Raw genomic sequence first — 25,698 nt, forward strand, 5'->3', positions numbered from 1 at the left:
AGCCTAAATATACAAAATGTCCAAAAGTTCCAAGGCTGTGCTTGTTTGACTCTTTCCAATAAGGTTCCATCTGTGAAAACATCATTTCTTTTTTTTTTAAGATTTTTATTTATTTATTATGTATACAGTGTCTTGCCTGCATGTGTGCCTGCAGGCCAGGTCTCAATATAGACGGTTATGAGCCACCATGTGGTTGCTGGGAATTGAACTCAGGACCTTTGGAAGAACAGTCAGTGCTCTTAACCTCTGAACCATCTCTCCAGCCCGAAAACATCATTTCTAAATGTGCTCTAAGTTATGCTACCAAAGTTCTAAGTTGTCAGAAGACTGTACAGACTGTGCAACATATAAAGAGATAAATGAAATGAGCAAAACAAAAGAGAAAAGCAGCTACACTTGCCACCCCTGTGTAACATACCATAGAGTCCATGGCATAGCTTTCCTAAATGAAAAGATAAAGAAATAAGAATTGATTCATCTGCTTTGAAAGATTTTTCACAGAACGATTTCACTAAGGGAAGTATAGTTTGACTTCTGTCATCTGGAAAACAAAACAAAACAATATATAGTTTAGAGCCAGTTGTTCACATTACCACGTGGAAACTAAGACGCAGAAAGAAAAAAAAAATGTCTGTGTTAGACTAACAGTGATAGAAATGCCTGACAACAGTGATGGAAGGAAACTAGTGACGAGGGTTAAGATCTCCAGAAACTGTAACTTTGAACTTATACAGGAGCTGCAGAAAATTGACTATAGGGTCATCACAATTAAGACAAGGAGATGACTGGGGTCTTAAGTCTGAATAACCAGGAAAGTTCTAACATTTTCAATATAAGCAGATGGAAGGCAGACCTAGGAAACTTCTAATTCTCTCTTAGACTCTTTCCATGCCACGCTGTAACTTTATTATTATTTTTTTATCAAAGTTAACTTGAAATATAACCTATCTACTTAATTTCACTGTTTTTACTTCTTAGATGACTCTTTAAAGGCTGACTAGTTCTTTAAGTATAACCACTTAGGTCATATGCTTCTGATACGTTAGCAACAGTTAAGCCTTACTTCCAAATACTCTTGAAAATTCCCATGGTTCAATTAAGCTACCTGACAGACATGCATCAGTACTTAGGGGTAAAAAGCTACAACAGGGACATGAATGTTACTGCTTTTATGACTACTATTAGCATCACAATTCAGGGCCTTATCTTCAATTGTTATTAAATGAAATCCATATAATAATGTCTGCTTAACAAAGCAAGTTTTATATGGAGTTCACTATATGAAGAATAAAAAGGATCTTAGAAATTAAAGAACAAATAAACTTGTGGTTTGTCATATTACCTCAGTGATCATTCTGAAACTTTTATTCAAAATTATTGTCTATATCACAATAATCTTTCAGAGGCCCTCCTTTTTCAGACCAAATTGATGATTCCAGTGAATTCAATCCTACAATTACACAGCTGACTTTCATGCCTCAGTCTTGGCATTTAGGCCTCCACACACTACCCTGTCATGGGCTAATATCCACAGATGAACTACTTGTTCTGAGACAGGCTCCGTTCTAGGTCGGGATACATGCTTAGTAGAGCCACTAACTGTTCTGTGCCGTGGTTTGCATAGGACAAGGAATACTTTCTTACACATCCCCACTGATGTGTAAGTGGGGATAACAGAATTATCTATTCCAAATTTCTCCTCTACTGGCATTTTAATGCCAGATCCCTGCATTCAAATATTATTAAGAACTCATTTAGACATGTTACAGTCAGGAACTAACATCAGTTAGCTGAGGAAGTTAAGGGATACTTCCCAACCCAAATCCTTCAACTTCTACATCTGTCAGTTAAGTTTTGAAGAGAGAAATGAAGAGTAGGAAACTCAAATCAGCACAAGATTCCAGGAGGGTCAGAGCAGAAGCATAGAAGACATCCAAGAGAAAACACCATAAAACTTTAAACTTGACAACAAATTCTGAGTAAGCCTTTGTTCCTTGTTAATGATGTAAAACCAAAGATGCTTGCACACGCAAATTTACCTGTATCAAACATGTCAAGCATGTTAACCAAGGTTTCAAAGGCAGCAAGGCGCACACTGACACTCTCATCCCTAGAGAGCTCTATTAATTCGGGGAGCACCACACTCTTGGTCAGTTCTGTCCTGTACAAGAAGCAGCAGAAGAAAATAAGTCAGATCAACAAACTCACAGAAGGGTCTAATGACAACAGCTGATCCATTCAGCTGGTCCCAGAGCCCCACGCGTGCCATTTGGAGAGAAAAGCAAACATGGGTATATATAAAAAAAATAAAAAATACAAGTAGATACAGGAGTTATGGGGGTTGGGGGTTGAGAGGGACTATCATTAAAATACATTGTATGAAATTCTCAAAAAATTAAAAATATTTAAATAAAGAAATACTAGTCATAATTCCATAACCATTAAGTCAATTCTAATTTCTCATGTAAACTACTATTAACTACAGAAATTTTAATGACTAGGATGTTATATTAAACTTTATAAATTATATCATTTTATATTTTAAAGAACTTTCAGAAAAGGGTCCACCTAAGTAAGAAAAAAATTGTCAGTATTTGAAAAAAATTTAAGCAAAATCATTTGATCTAGATTTGGGGGCATGTTATTTTTCTAATTATCTAAACTATGATATAACAATAATTACTTTTCACACGGAAGAATGGTAGACAACACTGGATATTCAATATAAAAAATAAAGTATAATAAAGGCTTCTATAGACTGAACAACACTTGCAATATACTCATAAGCAGTTCACAGCCAGCACATCATCTTTACTGATGACATAGGGGAGCCTTCAGAGAGAGCCAGCTCTCATACAGACAGGACAGAAGACAGCATAAATTATACCCAGCATACTATATTGACAGAATTTAAAAAAAAAAAAAACTCAAAAGCAGAGGCAGATGGATCTCTGTGAGTTCAACCTGGTCAATAAAGAAAATTCCATGTCATCCAGGGCTGCACAGTCAGACCCTGCCTCAAAACAAAACAAATAAATAAATGAACAGATGAATAAGTCTCAACACAATGCTGAGAGGGTAGTGCACACCTTTAATCTCAACATGGAGAAGCAGAGTTTGAAGCCAGCCTGGTTTACAAAGCAAATTCCAGACCAGCAAAGTCTACATAGTGAGACCCTGTCAGAAAAAGAATTTTTAAAAAGCAAACCAAAAGCCTTCAGCAGGTCGTTCCTTAAGTTTCCTCATTTGAATGAGGTTCTTGAATGAAGTTTTCTTCTATGCTGTCTGTAATTGCTGCATTTGTTGTATGATATGGGTTTCGTCATGAACCTCAGCTGGACATACAGCAGATAGTTCTTCCCCACACATCTAGCAGCACACCTCTAAGCAATTCGTACATTTATCTTTCTCTTCTGAAATCAGAGAGTGATTGTGTACTATTCACTATGTATTAGAATTTTTCTATCCTATTTAATTTTTAAAATAGTTCTTTTTTAATGATTTATTTATTTTATTATGTATACAACGTTCTGCCTGCACGTACACCTGAACGCCAGAAGATAGCACCAGATCTCATTATAGATGGTTGTGAGCCACCATGTGGTTGCTGGGAATTGAACTCAGGACCTCTGGAAGAGCAAGTAGTGCTCTTAACCTCTGAGCCATCCTCCAGCCCCTTAAAATAGTTCTTAATTTTAACTTTATTTAAACTTTTATTCTCACAGATTTTTTTTGTCTCAAGATGTCTCCTCATTAAATCCTCAACCACACTGTATTAGTGAAAATATAAATAATTTTAAATGTTAAGGAAATAATTAATTTTCTCTTTTCATTAAGGAAGGCCCAGAACAGTTTTTTTTAATTTATTATTATAAGGGGGTGATGGAAACTTTAAGACGTGGGGCATACTGGAAGATTTCCAGACACTGGAGACATGCCCTGGAGGCAGGCAGCCTCTTCTTCCTCGTTTTTGTTTCCTGGTCACGAAGGAATGACTTAGTTCCAACGCACATTCCACCACATGCTCTGCCTCCTAGAGGCCCAAAAGTAAGAGAACAGCCTAACTACAAATTAAAACCTCCAAACAATGACCCAAAATAAAGCTTTTCCCATTAGTTGTCACAACATCTGTTATGATAATGAAAAACTGACAAAACCAGCAATAAGGTACTATTACTTTTCAGTTACTATTCTATGAAAAGTCCAATAATTATATTTCTAAAAGGACAAAAAAAAACCCTCAACACTAAATAAATGTGCATATATGGTAAAGCAAATTGGTTTAAATGGACCCTGAAGTTGAGTATATTCGCTGTAATTTTTTTCCATAAATTAATCCTTAAGGAATAATCCTAAATTAATTTAGGGAAGACAAATTTGAACATACCTGTGTGGTGGTTTGAATATATCTGAATTCCTGGGTCCCCAGGTAGAACTTCTTGGGAAGGATTAGGAGGTGTGGCCTTGTTGGAATAGGGTGTGGCCTTGTTTGAGAAAGTGTGTCACTAGGGGTGGGCTTTGAAGTTTAAAAGGGCCATACCAGGCCCAATCTTTCTGTCTCTATGTCTATCTCTCTGTCTCTCTCCTTTCCTCCTCCCCCCACCTCTCTCTTCCTGGTGATTGAGATATAAAACTCTCAACTGCTGCTCCAGAGCAATGCTTATCTGCTTACCACCATAATGACTATGAACTGACCCTCTGAAACTGTAAGCAAGCCCCCAATCAAACACCTTCTTTTATAAGTTATCTTGGTCACAAGATGTGGAATACTTCACAACAACAGAATAGTAAAGAAGACACCTTACCTTCCCATTTTCTAAACAGAGAAAAAAAATGTCAGGTGGTTAAAAAAATTACATAAATATGTATTCCACATCTTTATAAAGTAAATAAGTAGTACATTGTCCAATCAAATTCTGATTCTGACTCATAAGCATAGGTTTAAGTGAGACTGAGTTAGTTATAGCCCACAGTGATCAACAAGAGTCACAAAGCTTTAGAAGACAAAAGAACTGGTTAGCAGACATAGAACAAGGTACATGACCACCCCCTGAGTCTGTTAGTGGCATCTACCATAAGCTCACTGTCCTTATCCATGAAAAATAGTGACAGATGAAATGCAGTGTCTACTAAAAATAAGACACATAATGTTTTTCCACCAACTTTAGAATTCTTAAACCAAAAATCCTTTCCCAAGATGGATTTTAGAGATTTCCTTTAATATTATACTTGCACCTAGACCTGGGATCTGCTTTTAAGTGGAGGGTAGACTGCCTGTCCTATGCTTCTACTACCTGAACGGTATGCCTGCAGAAGTACAAGAAGAGCCCCAAATCCAAGAGCACAAAGAGCCTGTAATTGAATAGCATCACAATGAGGCTTCAGTGACAGCAACTCCACTTAAAACACCTAAATGTATGCAGAATGCAGTCCCCAAATATATGATCAACTATATTCCAGGTCTGTTTTCTGCTGTCTTCTTGGATCTGATTGCTTAGAACTATAACTGTGTAACCAGGATGAGGAAAAAAGAAAGTAAGATTAATTGAGTATCTATTGCCATACTAAACATATCCCCTGTAACCTGTTTTACATATTAGGAGAGGCCTGCTATGATCATTTAGAGAAAGCACATTAAAAAAAAAAAAAAGATAGTACGCTTTTGTGAAATACATGAGAAGGATGTGATGTGCCACAATCTGTAAAGAAGACTGTGAAATAAGGACTTGGAAGTGCACTTACCCAATTCCCTGAGCTATATTTTCTAACTGCCGACACATGCAAGATCGAACTTCATATTCCACATCTTGACAGAGGGATTTTACCAGGGGAAGTATTTCTCTTTTAATGCTGAGGAAGACAGGTTTTTTTTAAGAAAGGGGATGTAAATGAACAAATATTTTAGGCTAATATTTTCAAATAATTCCCCAAATCTTAAATTACCACATATGAGAGAAAACATCTTTGAATTTTTAGATTTGTATGTTTAATATGAAGTATCTGCAGGAATTAGGAAGCTAGAAAAGCACTTGAGATGGGGGAGGAAGAGACCTTGAGGGAGGAGATGGCAGTACACAAGATATGAAAGTAGGACAGGGGAATATTGAAGGGTAAATGTTTAAGCCGAGACTGGAGGGGAATGGAGGGATAGATGAGGTGGAAGGTGGTAATGGTGGTTTGAATAAGAATGACCCTCACAGGCTCATATTTGAATGCTTAGTCATCAGGGAGTGGCACTATTTGAGAAGGATTTGGAAGTGTGGCCTTGTTGGAGGAAGTGTGTCACTGGGATTGTGCTTTGTGGTTTCAAAAATCCCAATAGTTCTCTCTCTCTCTCTCTCTCCCTCCCTCCCTCCTTCTACCTCTCTCCCTCCCTCTCTCACACTCCTCCCTCTCTCCCTTTCTTCCTCTTCCTCTCTCCCTGCTGCCTGGAGAGCCAGATGTAGAACTCTCAGCTCCTTCTCCAGCACCAGATCTGCCTGCAGGCTGCCATGCTCCCCACCATGACGATAATGGACTAAACCTCTGAAACTGTAAGCCAGCCCCAATTATAAGAGTTATGAAGATGTCATGGCATCTTTTCACAGCAATAAAACACGTATTAAGACAGTTGGTTAACAAAACCTTAAGGGTATATAGAAAAGCTTTAAGGGGAACTACTCATTAGGTAATTTAAGATATAATTTTTATAAAGGATTTTGAATGGCAGTATCCTACATGGGCACACAACAGTTCTTTCCATAGAAGATATGGAATATTAAAAAAAAATCTTGGAGCCAGATACAGGCGATCTCCCCATTAGTGATATTGTTCTTGGCTGCCCATATAACTAGACAGCAAGACCCCATTACTTATGATATAACATACTTTAGTTGCGATATATAGAGAAATCAAGCCAGAACTGACATGAAAACTTCTACCCTGCTGGCTAGCTTTCATGGTGCCAGAAGGTGCAATGAGGGTGACAAATGGAGAAATGTTATCAACAGAATTACCCAGTGGTTGATCTTGCATGCGACAATAGCAGCCTGTGGGGCAAGATGCAGCTACTGTGCACTAACAGCGTGATTGTCGTGGTGGTAACGGACTGCTTTCTGATTGGCCTCTAGCTCTGTTCCATAGGAGGGAATCTGTGTATGCTACTGCAAATCTAGTCACAAGTCCACAGCTGGGAGGCTATGTCCCTATGTAGAAACTTACTACAGTTATTCTGCTAAAAGGACAGTTGTCAAACTGCCTTATGAGTATTTGTGTTTATACCTATACAGCAGTGCTGCTTTAAACTAAGAAACAGGCAAAGGGAAAGGTCAGTGCAAGAGATTCACATCCGGTCAAAGTGCAGAGAGTAAGTGCCTGCTGAGAATACAAGCCTAAATTGGACAGCCCCTACCGAGTGTCAGGAAACTGTGGAAAAGAGGACAGAAGGAATGGAAGGAACCGAAGATGGAGAGGCACGCTGTGAAGGCTGTCTTCTGGAGAGCACATGGCTGTTGCTCTCATGGACTTCCAGCAGCTGTGGTTACTGGTGTAAGAGCAAGCCAACCGATATCCCAGCATGGATGGGAGAGGGACACATGAAGGCCCACCCCTAGCTGAGGAACTACTGGCAACTAATGGCTGTGGAGGCTTGTTTTTCTTCAGAGTGGGAGACAGGTTGCCCCGCATCCCCATGCATGCAGGCAGCACTAATTGGAGACAGTAGTTTGTTGTTGTTGTTGTTGTTGTTGTTGAAGAAGGAAAAAAGAACATAAAAACAAGAAAGGGAAATATATGGAGGTACTTAGTGGGGGTAAAGGGACATTTGGGTTAGCATTATATGTGCATTATATGTGTACATGCACACAGATGAACTTGCTAAAGAATAAAATATTCTTTAAAACCATAACCTACCTTATTAACCTAGTGTACTTTAACAGAAGAGTTCACAATTTATATCGCTTTTTTACTAAATTTGGATGCTATTATCAGTTACTTGTAACTTATATGTATGACAGTTTTCTGTTAAAAATACCGATTAACTTCGTATCAGCGGTTAAATGTTAAAAGCTAATTCAGAAGGCTATAGATATGAAATATCTGATTCTGGCAACTATCAGACAAAGTATACTTCTGCTTTGATAATTTCTCTCATGTTATAATTTGCAACACATCAAGTGTGAGCATGCATCATTTGTCGTCTAGGTAGAGAGCAGCATGGGCACCGTAGACATGCTCTGAGATTATTCAAAATGAGAAATCAGAAATCATATCTTTATGTCAAGTTTACCAATTTTGGAAGTCCCAAGATAATGCTATTTTATCCTCACAAGAGAACATGGTATGGGATAGGGAAGACTAAGATGGGAGGTACAAAATAATTTATCTTGACTTTTAAAATCCTTGAAACTGCAAAGAAATGCTTCCAGTAAGTAGATTTTTGTCTGAGAAGCCTATGTAGTTAAAATGGTTAAGTTTGTGAGCAGTGTGGAATAATTATAAAAGTAACCATTGTTAATACGGCATTAAACATTTTAAATCAATTTCATTTGATAAAAGAAACAACATCACATGCAAATACTCACCTATGGGCATCAAATTTGTTGGTTAATTTTCCTAAAATTTTACAACTAACTAAACGCGACTGGACAGTTTGGGAAAGTTGTGCCTTGGAAACAAGTGGATTCAGAATCTAAAAGGAAACAATTCAGAGAATAATTGTGCAAAGTAGTATACATTCTTGTCATTAACATCAACTTTTTCAAAGGATATTTTCATATTTCAAACATTTTTAAAGAATATGAGTTACAACCTAGGTATATGGTTGCTCTTAACTTAGATCACTATCTTCTTGGCTAAGGTACAGATGACAAACAATACAAGTAGAATCAATTAGGAAAAAAAAGAAATAAAGCTCATGGCTAGCCTCTGTATTGACTTGAATGCCTATGAAGATTAATTTTAAAATATATATTTTTCAATAAAGAAAGGCATATTAGTTACCAGAGACTCTGAACTTTATTTCATATCAAGTTTTATATTTATTCCAAAATGTCAAAAAAAATCTATTTAGGAAATTCTGTTATTTGAACATAATGACCAAAGTCTGGTGCTGTATTATGTGTAGACTAGGCACTCAAAAACCCAACAGCATGGCACACTGCAAAGAATTATGAATAATGGTATGTTATTCTAGTACCAACTTTTTAATTTTTAACCTTGTTCTTTATCATCCTAAGAATTCTATCAAAGATCACATACTAAAAATGCCAAGCACTCAGTAGTAATTGCCTCAATCATGTATATACAGCTCTTCAAAAACACGAAGCTCACATCTCTGCATTGTGCTCAGCAGTTCAGTGGGGAAGGGGGTTCTAGATACTTGCCATCGGGTACACATTACTTTAACTGGATAAAACTTGCCATTTTAAAAAGAATATTCTGTTGTTGTGATAGAATGACAATCTACTGTGAAGGCAGAGACACAATGAAATCAGGGGAGGATGTTCCAATGAATAACTTTTTACCATGGCACGTTTGCAAAGAAATATGTACAAAGAAAGCAAAGTTAGTACATTAAAGGACAGGTTTGCTATCTAGTCCTCTAGTCTGGTCTCTTAATTTATAATAAAGCTTTCCAGGAGAGACAGAATGAAGCATATTGGAAATTAAAAGGCAAATAATTAATTTCAACCAATTCTTTTTTTATTATTTTTTTCAAGACAGTTTCTCTGTGTAGTCTTGGCTGTCCTGGACTCACTCTGTAGACCAGGCTGGCCTTGAACTCACAGGTATCACAGGGATGTGTCACCACACCTGACTAATGCAATTAATTCTTACACAAATATGTACAAATGTAACAAGGATGGCAGAAAGACTGTATATGTAAATTGTGTATAAGGACAGGGTCAGATAATTCCTAAAGAATAAATACAACCAATTAGATAAAATATATGAAAAAACAGTCAACAGTACAATTTGAAATTTCCAATTAAAATGCAATCATGCCTTTACCCTATCAAATTATAATTGGAACACCATTTTTGTTGTTGATTTTGAGGCAGGGTCTTACAGAATCCAGGATGAACTGGAATTCATGATGTGGCCAAAGAGGACCTTGAACTCCTCATCTTGGTAGCTTTACCTTCTGAGTGCAAAGATTACAAGCATATGAGCCCGTGGCTGGTTAACAAAAGCCTGGAGATTGAATCCAGGGATTAGTACATGGCCGGCAAGCACTCTACCAACTAAGTCACAGCCCCAGTGAAACACTATTTTAATGAGAACTCAGGGTGACTGTATCTCACATACTTAGCAAAGAGCTAAGAATATTCATGCCCTCTCACAAGGCGACACCCCTTTCATAGATGCTACAGTTAAATAACTGCCTGAAGATCAGGAGAAGCTCTACAGAGGTGCTTTATTTTGATAGTGAAATATAAGACTGAAAATAGCTCCCAACAACTAACAAGGAAAATAATTTGTAACTATATACAGGAAAATAATGGTGAGTGAAAAGTGACCACGTACAGAATCAATATGATTGTTGATATGACATGCAGCAACCACACAGAGGACAGCGTCTGAAGGATATATATCAGAAACTTAAAAGCATACATCTAAAGAGGGAGAAATTATTTTTCTTCCTTATATTTTATGAATTAGTTAAATTTTCTGAAATGAGCATGTGTTGCTTTCACAACAGAAAACAATCATTTCTTTTTAAAGAAAATCATAAAGTAACTTAGTATTTGCAAAAAGAAAAAAAAAAAACACACTATTACCTCATGCCTCAGGGTTTCTTTTGGCAATAATTCTATTGCAGAGAGAAGTGTTTCCAGCCATGTGTTGCTGACACCTAAAGGGCATAGATGCAACATGCTAGGTAAACATCTCAGATGCACGTGTACTCCCAAATCATCCATCAACAGCTGCAATCACATTTTATTACACAAAATAAGGGTCATTATTATCAGTATTCTATGACATTTTCTACACTTATTGTCTGGACTAACTTTAGAAAATGTAAACACTGAAAAATAATTGGAGAGAGATGACTTTAACCTAAGATGTGCTATTCCTACTGTATGCCGATCCCATGAGCATAAATGTAAAGGAAAACATCTAAGGAGAGAAAAAGCCTGGAAATGCACTACTGGGTTTTCTCTCCCAGGATCTTTCTTAGAGGAAACTCAGCTATTTCCATCAGGCCCACAGATGTCAAATGAACCACAACCACTTGCTAGATACAATGGACAAGAATGTCTAAGCATGCAGGGCCCTGACCTGTATCCCTGTGCTCCACGTGCAGGAGAATGACTTGCAGGAAGTTGTGTGCAAAGGTGTGGACTGGCATGGATTCTTCCTGCAGAATGGTCAGAAATGACACTGCAGCTGTTAGCTGCATTTCCACGCTTGCAACCTGCAGGACTTCCTGTGTGATCAGAAAGAATTTGCTGTTTACAGAGATGAGAGTCAGGAGTGTTATGTCTAAAAGAGCCAAGGTTACAGAAAGCAAACGGTCACTCCACAAATCACTAAATACATCCTTGGATATATGCATCTCAGTACTTTAAAAGAACCCTGTTAATCTGTTCCTAATATTTAACTCATCATGTGATAAATTTCTTAAGAAACCTTAAATGTTTTAAGAACTTACACAATAAATAACATTTTCTTGCTTTACTGGATGAAAATGATAAGCCGTGTGTAAACCTTTAAAGAACAGTGTAGGTGGTTTTGATGGGTCTGAACTTTTACATTGCTAATGGCAATATGCAGATGTCATCCTACTGAGCATAATAATGTCAAAGCTCAATCACATGTATTTTCATTTCCTGTGTTTCTGCTTCATAACTAAGCCTCATAAGGGTTGGAGAGATGACTCGGTGGTTAAAAGCTTAGATGGCTTTGGCAGAGGACCTGAGTTCAATTCCCAGCACTCAGGTCAGTCAGCCTTCCACTGCCTGTGACTCCAGCTCCAAGGATCAAATGAATCCTTCTTGCCTCTGCAGCTAACCTCACTCATATGTGCATGCCCCTACAAAGATACACACAGATACACATAATTAAAATAGAAAAACATCTAAACTAAATAAGTAAATATCACACATCCCAATATGAAAAGGAAAATACTTAAGACTGTAAAAAAATAAAAAGGTGTATTAGCACACACCTTTAATCCCAGCACTTGGGAGGCAGAGGCAGCAGGATCTCTGTGAGTTCCAGGCAACCTGATCTACATAGGAAGGTCAGGCCAGCCAGAACTATCAGTATCCAAGTGGGTTCCATAGTAATGGGGACAGGGACTGTCTCTGACAGGAACTGATTGGCCTGCTCTTTGATCACCTCCCTCTGAGGGGGAGCAGCCTTACCAGGCCACAGAAAAAGACAATGAAGCCAATCCTGATGAAACCTGATAGACTAGGATCAGAAGGAAGGGGAGGAGGACCTCCCCTATCAGTGGACTGGGAGAGGGACTTGGGTGGGAAAGAGGGAGGGTGGGATTGGGAGGGGAGGAGGGAGGTACAGGGGGGACACAAAGTGAATAAACTGTAATTAATAAAAATAAAAATAATAAAATAAAATAAAAAAGTGTAACTGTAGTTTCTTTCTCCCCTTGATATAACTGATAAAAAGAATAAATTACCATGAAGTAAACAATTTAAAGGAGTTTCTTAAATATAAGAACATTTCTAAACAATAAATTACACTCATGCCATTTAAAAAATTGAACATGCATATTCATATTTAAAGCCTACATTAAAATACACATTTTAAATACATCAAAAGCTCAAAAAAATAACTTAAGTTACCTTCTTCAAATGCCAAGGTAACTGCACTTCTCTAGAAGTACAACGTGAAGGCTGAGCACTTTTTTCCTCAATTATGGAAACAGTGAATGTGTCATTTTTGTGACTGACAGGGCAAAGTTATCAGAACATGGGAAACTAATGCTTCTGGCATTATTTCCTTTCATAATGAAAGTCAATTGTAACATGATCATCATAAAAATTAAATCATTTAAACAGCTTTTATTTGTTCAATTTACCAACTTACAGTGAAATGGACCATTTAAATAATGACCACTGTACATGCAATATCATTCTCTATACTACCCTTGAGGTTGTAGAAGGAACAGCACTTTGCCCTTATCTTCATTAGACTCTTCCTACAATAGCAGTTCTCAACCTGTGGATCGTGACCCCTTTGTGAGTCCAATGACCTTTCACAGGGATCACCTAAGGCCGCTGGAAATGTCAGATGTTTACATTAAGGTTCATAACAGTAGCAAAATTCCAGTTGGGGGTCACCACAACATGAGGAGCTGTGTTTAAGGGTCGCAGCGCTAAGAAGGTTGAGACCCACCATGCTAGAACCTCTGCTTCCTGTCATCTTCCTCAGTTCTGTTAGTAAATGGTAACCCTGTTTTTACAGCTTCTTAGTCTACAAGCTTCAGGGTCATCCTCAGCTCAACTGTTCCTTCATTCAACCCACTGAAAAGATCTACCTTCAAAACAGATCTGTAATCTGATCCCTTGGCACCTCCCTCATTACTCCTCTAGTCCAGCTTTAGCTTAAATTATTCAAATAGCCTCATCTAGTCTGCTTCATCGCTTCATCACCACCCCTCTCTTATCGTCTCTATCCAGAGAGATTCTCTCAGGAGCTTACCGGATTGTGCTCCTTTCTGCTCAGAGCGCTCTATGGCTTTCCTTCTCACTAAAAGTCCAAGTTGTTGGGGTGACTTACAAGATCTGCTCACAAATCCTCCTTTACACAGATTTCCACGTGGCGGCTCCCTGGCCTCTCTTAAGCCTGAACTCCAATATCATTTTTAAAATAAGGCTTCCCTGACAGTCCTATTTGAAACGACTTCAAAAGTAGTTTCTACTCTTAAAAAGAACACACTTATGAATATGCAAATGAACTGTTCTCTAACACACACACACACACACACACACACACACACACACACACCAAGTTCACCAGCCCCTGGAGAGACTGAGGCCATCAACCAACGAGCAGCACAGCCCTTGCATCTGGTCTGTCTCTCTCCCAAAGAGAGCAAGTTTTTTATGACTTTGAGAATGTTTGTCTGTTCATCCACTGTAATTCTGACCACACAGCATGCATTCAGGATGGAATTTTCTGCTCTTGGTGTTCTCTCTCTTCCCATGTACTTTCAAGAGCTCCTAAAAGGTAGTGCCAAGAAATTTTGAGGGAGGTCCTAAAGATCAGGGATTGGCAGAATCAGACATAAGACAAAGCCAAACACAGAGGTGCACATCTTCAATCTTCGTTCAAGTGTGGCCATGCAAAGCTGCTCCTGCTATGTTGTAACCCAACAGCTCTCATCACAACCTATATACTAGGTTCATGTTCTTTGCTTCCTCTGATGCAGTCAAACAGTTTCTGGCTACCAGCTAAAGTAACGTGCCCACTCTAGCAGAAGGAACTCCCGAGCAGTGAAGGGTTTTGTTGCTAGCCACTGAGCTAATGCCCTACCACCCATTACCTGCCAGGAGCCAAAGCACTCCTGAGAACTGACTTCTTCCTCACAAATCTGGTATGTCCATTCAACATGAGAACGTAGTTCATAACAACTCTAAGCCTCAATGTGGAAAATCTCACAGTGGCCTTTCATGTGGCAGATGTTTATACAATATGGTTAATTCCCAAAGAGACCACCAGTTACTTGTGTCTTGGGTTTTGTTGTTGTTAAAAGCTTTTGCAACACACACATACAAACGTGATTGTGTCTGTGTGTGTGTGTGTGTGTGTGTGTGTGTTTAACTAATCATCAATTGTATAGCTTAAGAGTCTTTGGCTGAGAAAGAAAAGACATGTTAAGGCAGAAGATATAATTAGTTTCTGAAGCAACCTTGATATCACCCTTGTTTTTGCTGTTTTCAAAACAAACACCATTCTATACTCTGGGAGGCAGAGGCAGACAGATCAATGTGAGTTCGAGACCAGCCTGGTTTACAAAGTAACTTCCAGGATAGCCAAGGTTACACAAAGAAACCCTGTCTCAAAAAACCAAAACCAAAACAAAATAAAACTGATGTGACCAATATACAGACTTACATGTTTCCAAGCATAGCTTTTATTTAAAAACAAAAAGGACTTTGCAAATATATATATTCAGCTAAACTGTGAGAGTCACAGTGTTCATTCCAGTTCACGTGGGTCTGCTGTTTTGAATTCCAAGACTGCTTCCTGACCCCTAAAGCCATTAAGTCCTGGGTTTTCACAGAAGCAAACTGCATGCAAAGAAGAACAGGAAGAACTTCCAGCATCATCTCCTTCCTATATGATTTAGTCTTGACTCTTGCAGCAACAATTTGCCCCAATTATTTTGCATTTCATCTTTACAAAATCCTCAAGTCTTATCAGGACTTAGGATTTTCTCTTGTTGTGCTGACTTCAACATCTGGCACTGTCCACTGCTAAGTAACCAACACAGACAAAGATATTTTATCACTGTTTAAAAACAAATCAAATATTTCTAAACATATTTTTCAGAAATGTAATAAATTTCATACTTACGAGTAAGTATTTTCCTCCATAGAGTCATACCCTCTGGAAAAACACATATGAAATCCATACTCTTGGGATAAATATGTGTGCATCCTCGTGGGCCTTGGGAGACACTGAAAAGCAAATTCCTCCACTTGCTTAAGTGTGTGCTTGATGGCCAGTTACCATTATTATATACTACTGCTTGGCAGGCAGCCCAGCCTAAGCTCTTCAAAAATGAAATGACATACTTCATCGAGATCACAGGACACTCCAAAGTGGTTAAAACTAATTCTATTGAGGGAAGGAAAGCATGCTAGGCACATCTGTAACCCACTCTAATTAGTGCTTCACAAAACAGTGTCTCCAGTGAACCGGCATTATGTCTAGCACAAAGTCTCTACACAGTGTGCAACAGAGAAAAGCATCATGTAACTATTGGCTTATCCCTAATGAGCAAACATCCAGATTCCCAAGTTCTAAAATTGCTAAGTAAAACTGAAATGTACATCATTGATTGTTTTTAACTTAGATAATAGGAACTTAAATATTTGGGGAAATTAATGTGGAAATTTTCAGTAACTAACAGTAGGTGGCAGCTCTTTCACTACAGAATTATAATATTTGCAAGACTACATTTGAGCTCCAGGTACAGTTGGAGCATGCCGATTCTAGAATGCCTGTAACAGTTTCCTCCCATACCTCACTCTCTTACTCAGCCCATACCAAAAGAAAGCGTGAAGTGGGGACTGGCTAAGAGCAGCCCAGAGGGGCAGAGGGGCAACGCACTGCAGACCCTAAGCCAGACTAAGGAAGAGATGCATGGGCCCCCTTTAAATCTGCACTTCAGTCACTAAGCCAGAGGCTGATGACCACGAACATAAACAAAATCCTAAGAACCTTTCTGTGAATGGATAGCAATGGTCACCATTATGCTATAGGAAACGGGTGAAAAAATGTTCTGCCATGCAAAAATACAGGGTAACAAAGAAAGAAAAAGATAAAGAAGTAGAGGCAGAAGAGTAAGAGAAGGAAAAGCAAGATTTTTAAACTGCGCTTTCAACATTTTATATGTTGTTTTTATACATAATAAATTTGAATCATAAATTTTATAGTTTCAATTTAAAATATAAAGTGACAACACTTTGCAAAGAATGTTTTCATGAAAGAAATACCTGCTTAATAAATTTGGTAGCCAAAATAACCATTTTAAAATGATCCATAAAGTATATAGTTGGTTAAATATTTTGTGGGGAGAAAACAATGCTGTTTTCTTTAGCAAACAGTAGTAATAAAAAGCCTGGTGCTTTCTATAAGCAAGTGGAAATAGCATTTTCCTAACGGTCATATTTTTTCCTAACCTAAACTTTCTCTCAAGTGGTCTACTAAGAATCAATTTTTTTCTATGAATAATTGTATTATCAATATGCCACTGACAGAAATGAAACCCATCAGGTCCCTAACAAGCAAGTTGAAAAGCATCAATAAACAAAAAGCTAACACTAGGGCAAGGTACCTGCTGGGTGTTTTTAAAAAATCAAGCCTTGCCTGTATCCAGACAGGATATGAGTTAATATGGCTCCAGGATTGTAACTGTGGTTTTTGTCTTTATAATCCTTTGGCTAACAGTAGCCTGGCCTTGCCCAGAAAACTCTCGCTGGTTTGGTCCTGGCCAGTCTCTTTTTAATAAAAAGCCTCTAATTTACTAAAGCCATAACTTGAGTCAGACTGGTGAATGACCCCAGACCCACAACACAGGCAGTGGCAGTCAAATGCCTTGGAAGAGCAGAACATAGGGTGAGTCAGGTAGACAAGGTCACACGTTCACAGATGTGCTTCTGGTTCCTATCTGTGTCTGTGCCAATGGAGCCAAGTCTCCACTTGACCCTTCAGATTGAATCTGGTGGCCAGGACCTCACGAGCCTCTGGGTCAGGGTAGGGCTACATCTTGAAGTGCTGCTCCCTGCTGACCTGTGGTACTGAGGAGCCCTGGTACAGGAGGGAGGAGAAGGCCAGGGCACCTCCATCTTGACTCTAGATCATTTCTTCTCAGATCGGTTGTTTTCAAGAATCAGATTCCTAAGCTGACAGTATTTTAATTTTACTCACACTTATTGAGGACCAGAATCAGGCTAAGGACACTGAGTAGTTGGGGAAAGTCAAGGATTTGGTCCTCAAATGACTCCTGCTGTTCACAGACATTTGAACACACAGAAAGAGCTAATCACATTCAAGGTTTATGCTGGGTATTCAAGACTTAGCAATCAACCAAATCCAGTGGTGTGTCTTAAATGATGATAACACTGCTAATTCTGTCATTAAAATTGTGCTAAGAGCTAAAGAATGAGAAGTCCAAGATACCATGAGAGCCCTAGAGGTAATATCTGAAGAGACAGGGAAAGCTTCCCTGAGAATAACAACCTTTGTGAAGAGAAAGGTAGAACAGGGAGAGGCAGGAAAAGGAGGCAGGAAAGCTAGAAGCATAGGAAAAGAGCAATCCCAGCATCCAACATTGGGGAGTGTGGAGAAACATGCTCAACAGGAAGTCTCAAAAAGCAATCTGTATGCTTGCAGCAAATAGGTGGGTTTGCTTCGGCAGTGACCAGACAGCTCAATTAGGCAAAGCCTCAGAGCTTTACCTACACAGACACACAGTTCTAAATGCCTACAAACGTCCTGCCTCTGAGAGCTGAACTGAACTGGAAGTAGAGAAGCAGTAGCACCACAAGAGGGAAGCACAGACTAGGGCAACCTTGAAAAACTGTGCTTACCAGTGCAAACCATCACAACCACTGGGACCAGCATAGGCACAGTGTGGCTGGTGAAGTGGATAGATTCAACAAGAAATCAAATAAACAAGACTACACAAGAGAATACACAATGTGAGAACCAAAAGTATCTGGATAATTCTTAAGCCAGAACACTCGAACACCTTAGGATAAAGGACTGTGAAGAAAACCCAGGTGTTGAGGGAAATGCCATGAGCAGGCAGCAAGATGCTCAGTGGGTAAAGGCACTTGGAGCCAAGCCTGATGATCTGTGTTTGAGTCTCCAATACCCACATGGCAAAACAAGAGAGCCAATTATTGCCAATTTGCCACCCTCCTCCCGACCCCACCCCCTTCACACACAAACCATAAAATGCACCTAAATGCATACACATTAAAAAATGTAAAACAACAAAAAGAAATGTCATGCATTCTGTTTTAGGTCTGCTGGCTTTAAAAATGCCTTTGAGACATAAATAGATATGCCAAACAATACACTCTATATACAGATATCATCTTTTTAAGTCCCTAGTTAGTTTATTCGTTTGGAATAAGCTAGAGCTATCTGGGAAAAGAAACTTCAGTAGACAAAATGCTTTCATCAAATTACCTGCAGCAATGTAGGGTATCTTCTGGATTAATGATTGATGTGGCAGGGCTCCACTCAAGGGAGGTGACACCACCTCTGGGAAGGTAGCCCTGGCTGGTACAACAAAGCAGGCTGAGCAAGCCATAGAAAGCAAGCTAGTAAACAGCGTTCCTCCATGGCTTCTGCATTAGTTCCTGCCTCTAGGTTCTTGCCTAGGCTTCCCTCAGTGGACTGTGACACAAGATATGAAAGCCAAATAAACCCTTTCCTTCCCAGGGTGCTCCTGGGCATGGAGTTTTATCACAGCAAAAGAAAACTAAAGTAGGACAGTAAGTGAAGTCTCATGGATGAATTTAAAGGCACAAATTGATAAGATTTCCTAAAGAGAAAATAGAAACAAAGGTGGGTAATTGCTGCTACAAACACAATTTTACCTCAACAACAACAACAAAATGGGAGTTTAGGAACACCGTATTGAGCTGGAGAGATGGCTCAGCGATTAAAAGCACTGGCTGCTCTTGCAGAGGACCCAGGTTCAATTTCCAGCACACACATGGTAGCTCAGAACTACCTGTAACTTCATTTCCAGAAAGAATCCAATACCGTCCTCTGACCTTTGAGAGTACCACACATGCACCTGGTACAAATACATACATGCAGACACAACAACCATACACACAAAAAATCAAATCAAATCAATGTTTACATAAGGAGATCTACCACAAATCTTTGTCAGAATATTAATCATAGGCTCAGGAGGGTTCCTATCATATCATTAGAAAATAATTAATTGGCCTGTGTGAGGGTAAGGGGAAATACAGGAATAGTAGAGGGAGAGGTGTACACCTAAAACCTGTGCAGTTACATAAAACATTTAAAGTTAACCTCCTGGTCCTGAGGGCTAGGGAGATGACCCCAGTTAAGCGATGTTCCTGATATGAACTGTAATTCCACTTGCAGGGAATCTCACACCTCTGGTCTCCCCAGGCACATTCATACATACATACATACATACATACATACATACATACATACATACATACATACATACATACATAAAATATCTCAGTGTTAACATTCTGAAATTAAGGCACAATAAAACGAACTTCCTCTTTTGGTAACGGCAGATGGGGTGATTCTCACCAATATTCCCAACAAGGATCGCTTAAAAATCTAGACAAAAATATAAAAACGTCTCCATGAAAACACAGAAATTAAAAAGTTAGTGAAAAGTTACCCACTGGGCCCCAAGAAACTATGCAAATACAGAAAAGCAAGCATGTAATTTAGAACGTGCTTCTCTTCTACAGCTGCTGATTCTAGAGGAGGGTCCTGAGAAGTGGCTGGTAGCTGGGGCGCCTGAGGCTGCTCTGGCAGGCTCTTAGGGGCCCTGAACGCTCTTGCAGTTGGAGAAGAGCACTCTAGCAGCAGTCAGTATTCTGGCACTTGGCGAAAATGCCTGAAGCAACTCAACAGAGGAGAGTTTTGGTTCAGAGCTTCCATCCATGCCAGGCTGGCTCCTTTGCCTGTTACGGTGCAGAACATTAAGGCAGAGAGGGCAAAGTGGCTGGGAAAAGGAGTCAGAGCTGCTTTCTTGTAAATGACAGAAAGGAGAGAAGAGGGGGTTAGTGTCTAAGTTCCCTCAGTGATTGAAACATTCCATCCAGCAGAGATGCCCCTTAAGCAGGAAGGTAAATAACTCAAAATAGCTTCAGCAAGTACCTGAGACTGACCAGATTCACTAGGTCCCTCCCTCCCAGAGTAAACAGTAACACTACCAGACTCTCAGGCAAATGAAAATACAAAGAAATTCTGGGACTAGACCAGCTTCCTGAGAGGAACAGAAACCAGCCAATCTGCCTGAAGATCTGTACACCAGAGTCACTTGGAAAGGACACACCAACTTGCTGAACTGCCTGCAAGCTGTCCAGTGAGCTCCAGGTGTCCCAGCTTTGGTAGCACAGCTGTCTTTGACCCACTTCTCCTGTAAGTAATCCCAATAAAACGCACTGGTTCATCAAGGTGGAGTTTGGTAGAACCCTTACTTTGATCTGTCATAGGCTCCCTGTCTGGGACGAGCAGATGTTTTGGTTGTATCTCACCCAGGAACAGTTTTGTCACAAAACTAAGGGCCTTGTTATGTTGTATCCTGTTATACCCTATTGGGCATATCGCGGATAAGCCTGGGAGCTGGGCTCCTTTCTGAAGTGAAACAGAGGAGGAGGGGTTATGGGGGAGAGGGGAGGTAGTGGGTGGGACTGGGAGTGGTACAGAGAGGAAAAAATGTGATTGAGGTTTATTGTATGAGAGGAAATAAAGAAAAAATAATTTCAACAGAACATTCTAATATATTTAAATGGATTGTAAAACATTTACAAAAACTAAGTAGAATTTCCAGACCAGAAAAATACAGTAATCAAGATTAAAATTAGGTTAGACACATACTAATGGACAATGGGTCATGACTAAACACTCAACATAAATCACAAAGAGGAAAAAGGACAGAAAAGGTAACAGACAAAAAATACTAAGAAAATGTCTAATTATATGAGAAATGGGAAACCTCGATGGGATGAGGGAGAAGCACTTTTTAAAAAGATGGTAGCTCAGAATTTTTCAAAGCTGCCATCAAAAAATAAGCCACAGATTAAAGAAGCCATTTGTGTGCCAAAAAGGAAAAAATAACTGCTAGCAAGCACTCTAAAATCCTGTACAAAATGGAATATGTTTTAAATGATCCTGTAGGGCAGGTTGGTGGTGCACATTTATCGTACCAGCACCAGGAAATCTGAAGGACAGAATTACAAGTTCAAGGCCAACCTAGAATACACACTGAAACCCTGCCTCATAAGAGCAAAAGGATTACCCCACTGGCTATGTTACTACAGTTCATTTATCTATCTCCTATGGTGGATATTTCAGTTGTTTTCAGCATTAGCTGCAAATAACTAAATGTGAACTTCAGTGCCTTCATGGACAAGTCTCTACACAAACATGTGTTAGTCTTAGTCCACACTTGGGAAGTGGTTGAGTGACACAGTATATATTTAAATTTTTGAGAAACTTACTTCCCATGTGGTTTTGTCATTTCACATTCCTACAGGCACTGTGTTTCTAACCAGAAGTTCAATTTTTGCCTGTGTTCCTCTACATAATATTTCTTGCTCCTTTCTTTCTGGATGCTCTCAGGCCTGTCCTATTTTCCCTTATCTTTAGCAGTTTTATCATCACATTCCTGGGAGAGACAAAGAGAGAAAGAAAGTGTGTGTGTGCATGAATACGTGCATTTGTGTGTGTTCTCCTGCTTGCTGTCCTTATGTTTTTGGATCTATGGCTTCTTGTCTTTCACTAATTTTAGAAGTCTTAGCCATTATTTTTGTGTTTTCTCTTTTATCTTCCTGAGTGTCAGCCTGTATATTAGATCACTTTATGCAGTCTCAGAACCACCGAGGTTCTCTGCCAGTTCTGCACTCTTTACTGTCTTTGAAGTTGGCTTGGATAATTTCTATCTTCGTGTTCACTGATTCCCCAGTTGTGTCCAAATTTCCAATAAACCCATGCTGCATGTCTGACATTACTCTTTACTTCTAGCATTTTTTATTTTATTTTATTTTATATTACCATCTCTCTGTTGAAATCCCTGTGTATTCATGCATATCATTTTCACCAGATTTTCTAATAAGTGAATCATAGTTACTTAATTTACCCAACTCATACTTCTTGGGTCACCACTGATACTTGTTCCTCCACCACCACCCCCTTTATTTGCAGGTGGCAGCAATTTTTATTAAATGCTAGATATTCACTGAAGAAAGAGGTAACAGCTCTAAAATGAACATGCTTCCTCTGCAAGATTATGGGGGGAGGGGCAAATAAATCTACTCAGTGTCTCACCTAGGCTTACATTTTATTGTTGCTATGGCAATCTCTATGGTACCACTGGTTTTAGAGTCCTCCAACAGTGGGCCACTGTTACTCTGTGTTTAGCATGCAGCTGGAACTGCCAAAGGTTTTTCCTCCGTGAATCATCAGCACTCTCAAGCAGGGGTTTCTCTTCATACTTTATCTTCCCTGTTAGTAAAGCACTTTTGCTTATGGCTGCATCTTAGGCTAGTGGGAGATCAAACAGACTTTCATTCCTTGATTCTGTGTCATCTTAGTCAGGACCTTTGGCTGCAGGGATGGCTCTTTTTCAGGGTCCCATAACCACTTCTTGGAGCAGGGTAGCTCTTGGCAGGGCCAAATTTGTTGCCACTCCCACTGGCAGACCGCTCTGCTTCATTTGGGTGCACAGTCTTGGGTCTAACTGCCCTGGACCAGCAGGGCTTCAACGGGGTTCCTAAGGGAGGAGAGTGGAAGGAATTGGGGGGGGAGGGGAGGACAAGAAGCGCAAGGATGGGAGCCAAGTCTGTTCTTCTGATCAAGGCTTCCTTTTTATTAGAAATTTTTACCCAACTTATATAGGGAGAAGTCAGGAAAGGGGGAAGGTAATTAGCTGCTGCAGGAGACAGGAAGAGTGCTTTCATGTGTTAAATAGGGTACCTGCAAGATACCATAGGGATGTTTTCTCACGGATGCTCTAACGGATGTCCTTACAGTCTCTCACCCATGAGTTAGGCTCCTAGATAACTTTCACTAAATAGCTTTAGGTCTCCACTAAATGACCTTTGCTCACTATTTGGCTTTGGCCTAGCAAACACCTTTTACCTCCACTAGATAGCTTTGACTCACTAATTGACTTAGGCTTCAGTAGATAACTTAGTCTTCACTAGATAGCTTTGGCTTTGGCTTCCGTAGATAGCTTTGGCTCCCAGCATCTAACATCTCCTGCACTTCTCTCAAGGTCAAGAGACTGATGTTTCCACCAAATTCCAGAAGCAGTTACCAGCACATTGTCCTGAAAGTACATGGTATCTTCCAGACGAGGCTGCTGGTTTCTTCTGGCACGCCCAGTGGATCTTCACAGGAGACTGGAAACAGCAGGCTCTGCTCTTCCCTCATCAAGTTTTGCTTTACCAAAGAAAAGGTTCTGGGGAAGTAGGCACAGTTGCTCCCTCTCCTCAGTAGTACTTAACCACCATCCTACTGGAAGCACCAAGGAGGGCTCTCTCCCGTCTACAGCTCTGACCCAAACAGAGCAGACCTGTGGGTGCGCTGGTGAGTTCAAAGTTGCAAGTTATCCCACCCTCATTCAGACTCTGTTGTGTGACCTGTAAAATCCTGTTAAAAGCTTAGTCGTCACCAGGCATGTTGGCATATCTGAAACTGGTGCTCAGAAGGTGGACGGGGAAGTATGAACTCAAGCCTAGTCAGAGCAACACAGAAAGAGTCTATAGTAAAACAAACAAATGAGCCAGTGTCCCTGTATCCCATCCAGCGTAAAGACTCAGCATCATCTTGCTCTTCACAATTCAACTCATGTGGCATGAGTTCAGACAATGAGGTGAACTCATTGTGTTCACCTCTGCGAAGCTCCTGAAAAGATATGAGCCTGTGGATTTAGTGGCTAACCTAGTTTTAGAATGAGGGTAATAGTTCCTTACAGCTTTCTACAGCCTAAGAGGGAATGGAGCTAACGGTTTTTGAGCTCAGGAATTATTTTTTATTCTTTTAAGTTCAACTAGACATTTAAAAGAATTTCAGAAGACCCATCTCATTTTTATTACAGGCAGGATGGATGACTAAATGACCAAGAAGTAAATATAAGGACACTGCTCTTTACTAGAATTTTATGAAACACAAATCAAACTTTAGATCTATTAAAAGTATTAACGATGAGCATGGTGACACATGCCTGTAATCCTTATACTTGGGAGGCTGAGGTACAAGGATCAGAGGTCAAGGCCATCCTTCAAGCCAAAGACAATCTGAGATCAGGCTGGACTCTGTCAGGCCTAGTCTCAAAAGAAAAAATTGTTTTTCTTTTATGATTCTTCTTTTATGCCCAATCTACATACTTATGTTTCCATAGAACTTTATTATTATAAAGTTTATTATTATTTTAAACTTTATTATTATTACAATTATTATAAAGTGTTTTAATTATAAAACACTTAGTAACGTCAATCTATATTGTCCCTAAACACAAATAAAAATAAAATGATAAAACATAATGCAGATATTGTCCTTGAAAGACTATGGTCAACCTAATTTTATTTTATACTAAAAAGCAAAAAAGAGCAGTCCCCATTGTCTGTTCCCATTCCAGTTCCTCAGATGCAGTTGTGTCCACTTCTTTCTTGTAAACTGGGAGACTGTTCTACAACTCTAGACCAGAAAGCTTCCTTCAAGGTTGATCTTACTCTGATGCTGAACCTCCATTAACTTTACACCACTGTGAGAGTCCTTCCCCTCTTTTCTTTCCCTGCCTGCACTCTAAGTGTCAGCCAGTGAGAAGCTATGCTGGCTGTGACCTGCAGGGGTCCTGGAACAGCATGTTCTGCTAGAGATGTATAATTGTATTGCTTTCATAAAACCGTTTTGCTTTTCTCAGAATTTAAACTTTTATCTCAGAAAATGTCAACTACAGTGAGGAAGAGGGGAACATTTTCTGAGATCCAAACCAAAGAAGCAGTTTGTACCACTTATTTGTACTCATTTAGTCCTTAGTTATAACTTTTTTCTCAGAGAACTATCAAAACCAATTATATTCTTTCATACTTCTTAGAAACCTAACAAAACATTACAGTCAAACGCTGAGATTTAAGTGCACAACCATCAGCTTTCAGTGAGTATGATATGTTGTATGGCATTAACAGCCGTTTAAAGGATGCATCTAAGGCATGAAACACAGTGCTTGCTCCACATTCAGTATCCCACACATTACTGTTTGTCCATTCAACT

General features: G+C 39.4%; 1 protein-coding gene across 6 annotated transcripts in view; it reads right to left on the reverse strand.

Moving 5' to 3' along the window:
• The window catches only part of Ppp4r4 (protein phosphatase 4 regulatory subunit 4), a 95,341-nt gene that overhangs the window by 38,300 nt on the left and 31,343 nt on the right, over positions 1–25,698 (reverse strand). For 5 of the 6 annotated variants that reach the window (XR_008718476.1, XM_055593050.1, XM_055593048.1 and 2 more), the window contains 6 exons: positions 11,263–11,410; positions 10,761–10,834; positions 8,562–8,668; positions 5,743–5,850; positions 2,040–2,161; positions 419–541 (listed from right to left, as the gene is read on the reverse strand). Coding sequence is in view for 5 of the 6 variants with exons in the window: in XM_055593050.1 (XP_055449025.1) it covers positions 419–541; positions 2,040–2,161; positions 5,743–5,850; positions 8,562–8,668; positions 10,761–10,834; positions 11,263–11,410 (682 nt within the window). In the remaining variant the exon portion in view is untranslated. Of the gene's footprint in view, positions 1–418; positions 542–2,039; positions 2,162–5,742; positions 5,851–8,561; positions 8,669–10,760; positions 10,835–11,262; positions 11,411–15,361; positions 15,426–15,528; positions 15,633–25,698 lie in introns of those variants that run through there. The other variant, XM_055593053.1, reaches the window with a different exon arrangement.

The sequence above is a fragment of the Psammomys obesus genome, unplaced genomic scaffold (assembly GCF_907164565.1).
Source record: "Psammomys obesus unplaced genomic scaffold, mPsaObe1.curated_primary_1811, whole genome shotgun sequence".
Lineage (NCBI taxonomy): Eukaryota > Metazoa > Chordata > Mammalia > Rodentia > Muridae > Psammomys > Psammomys obesus.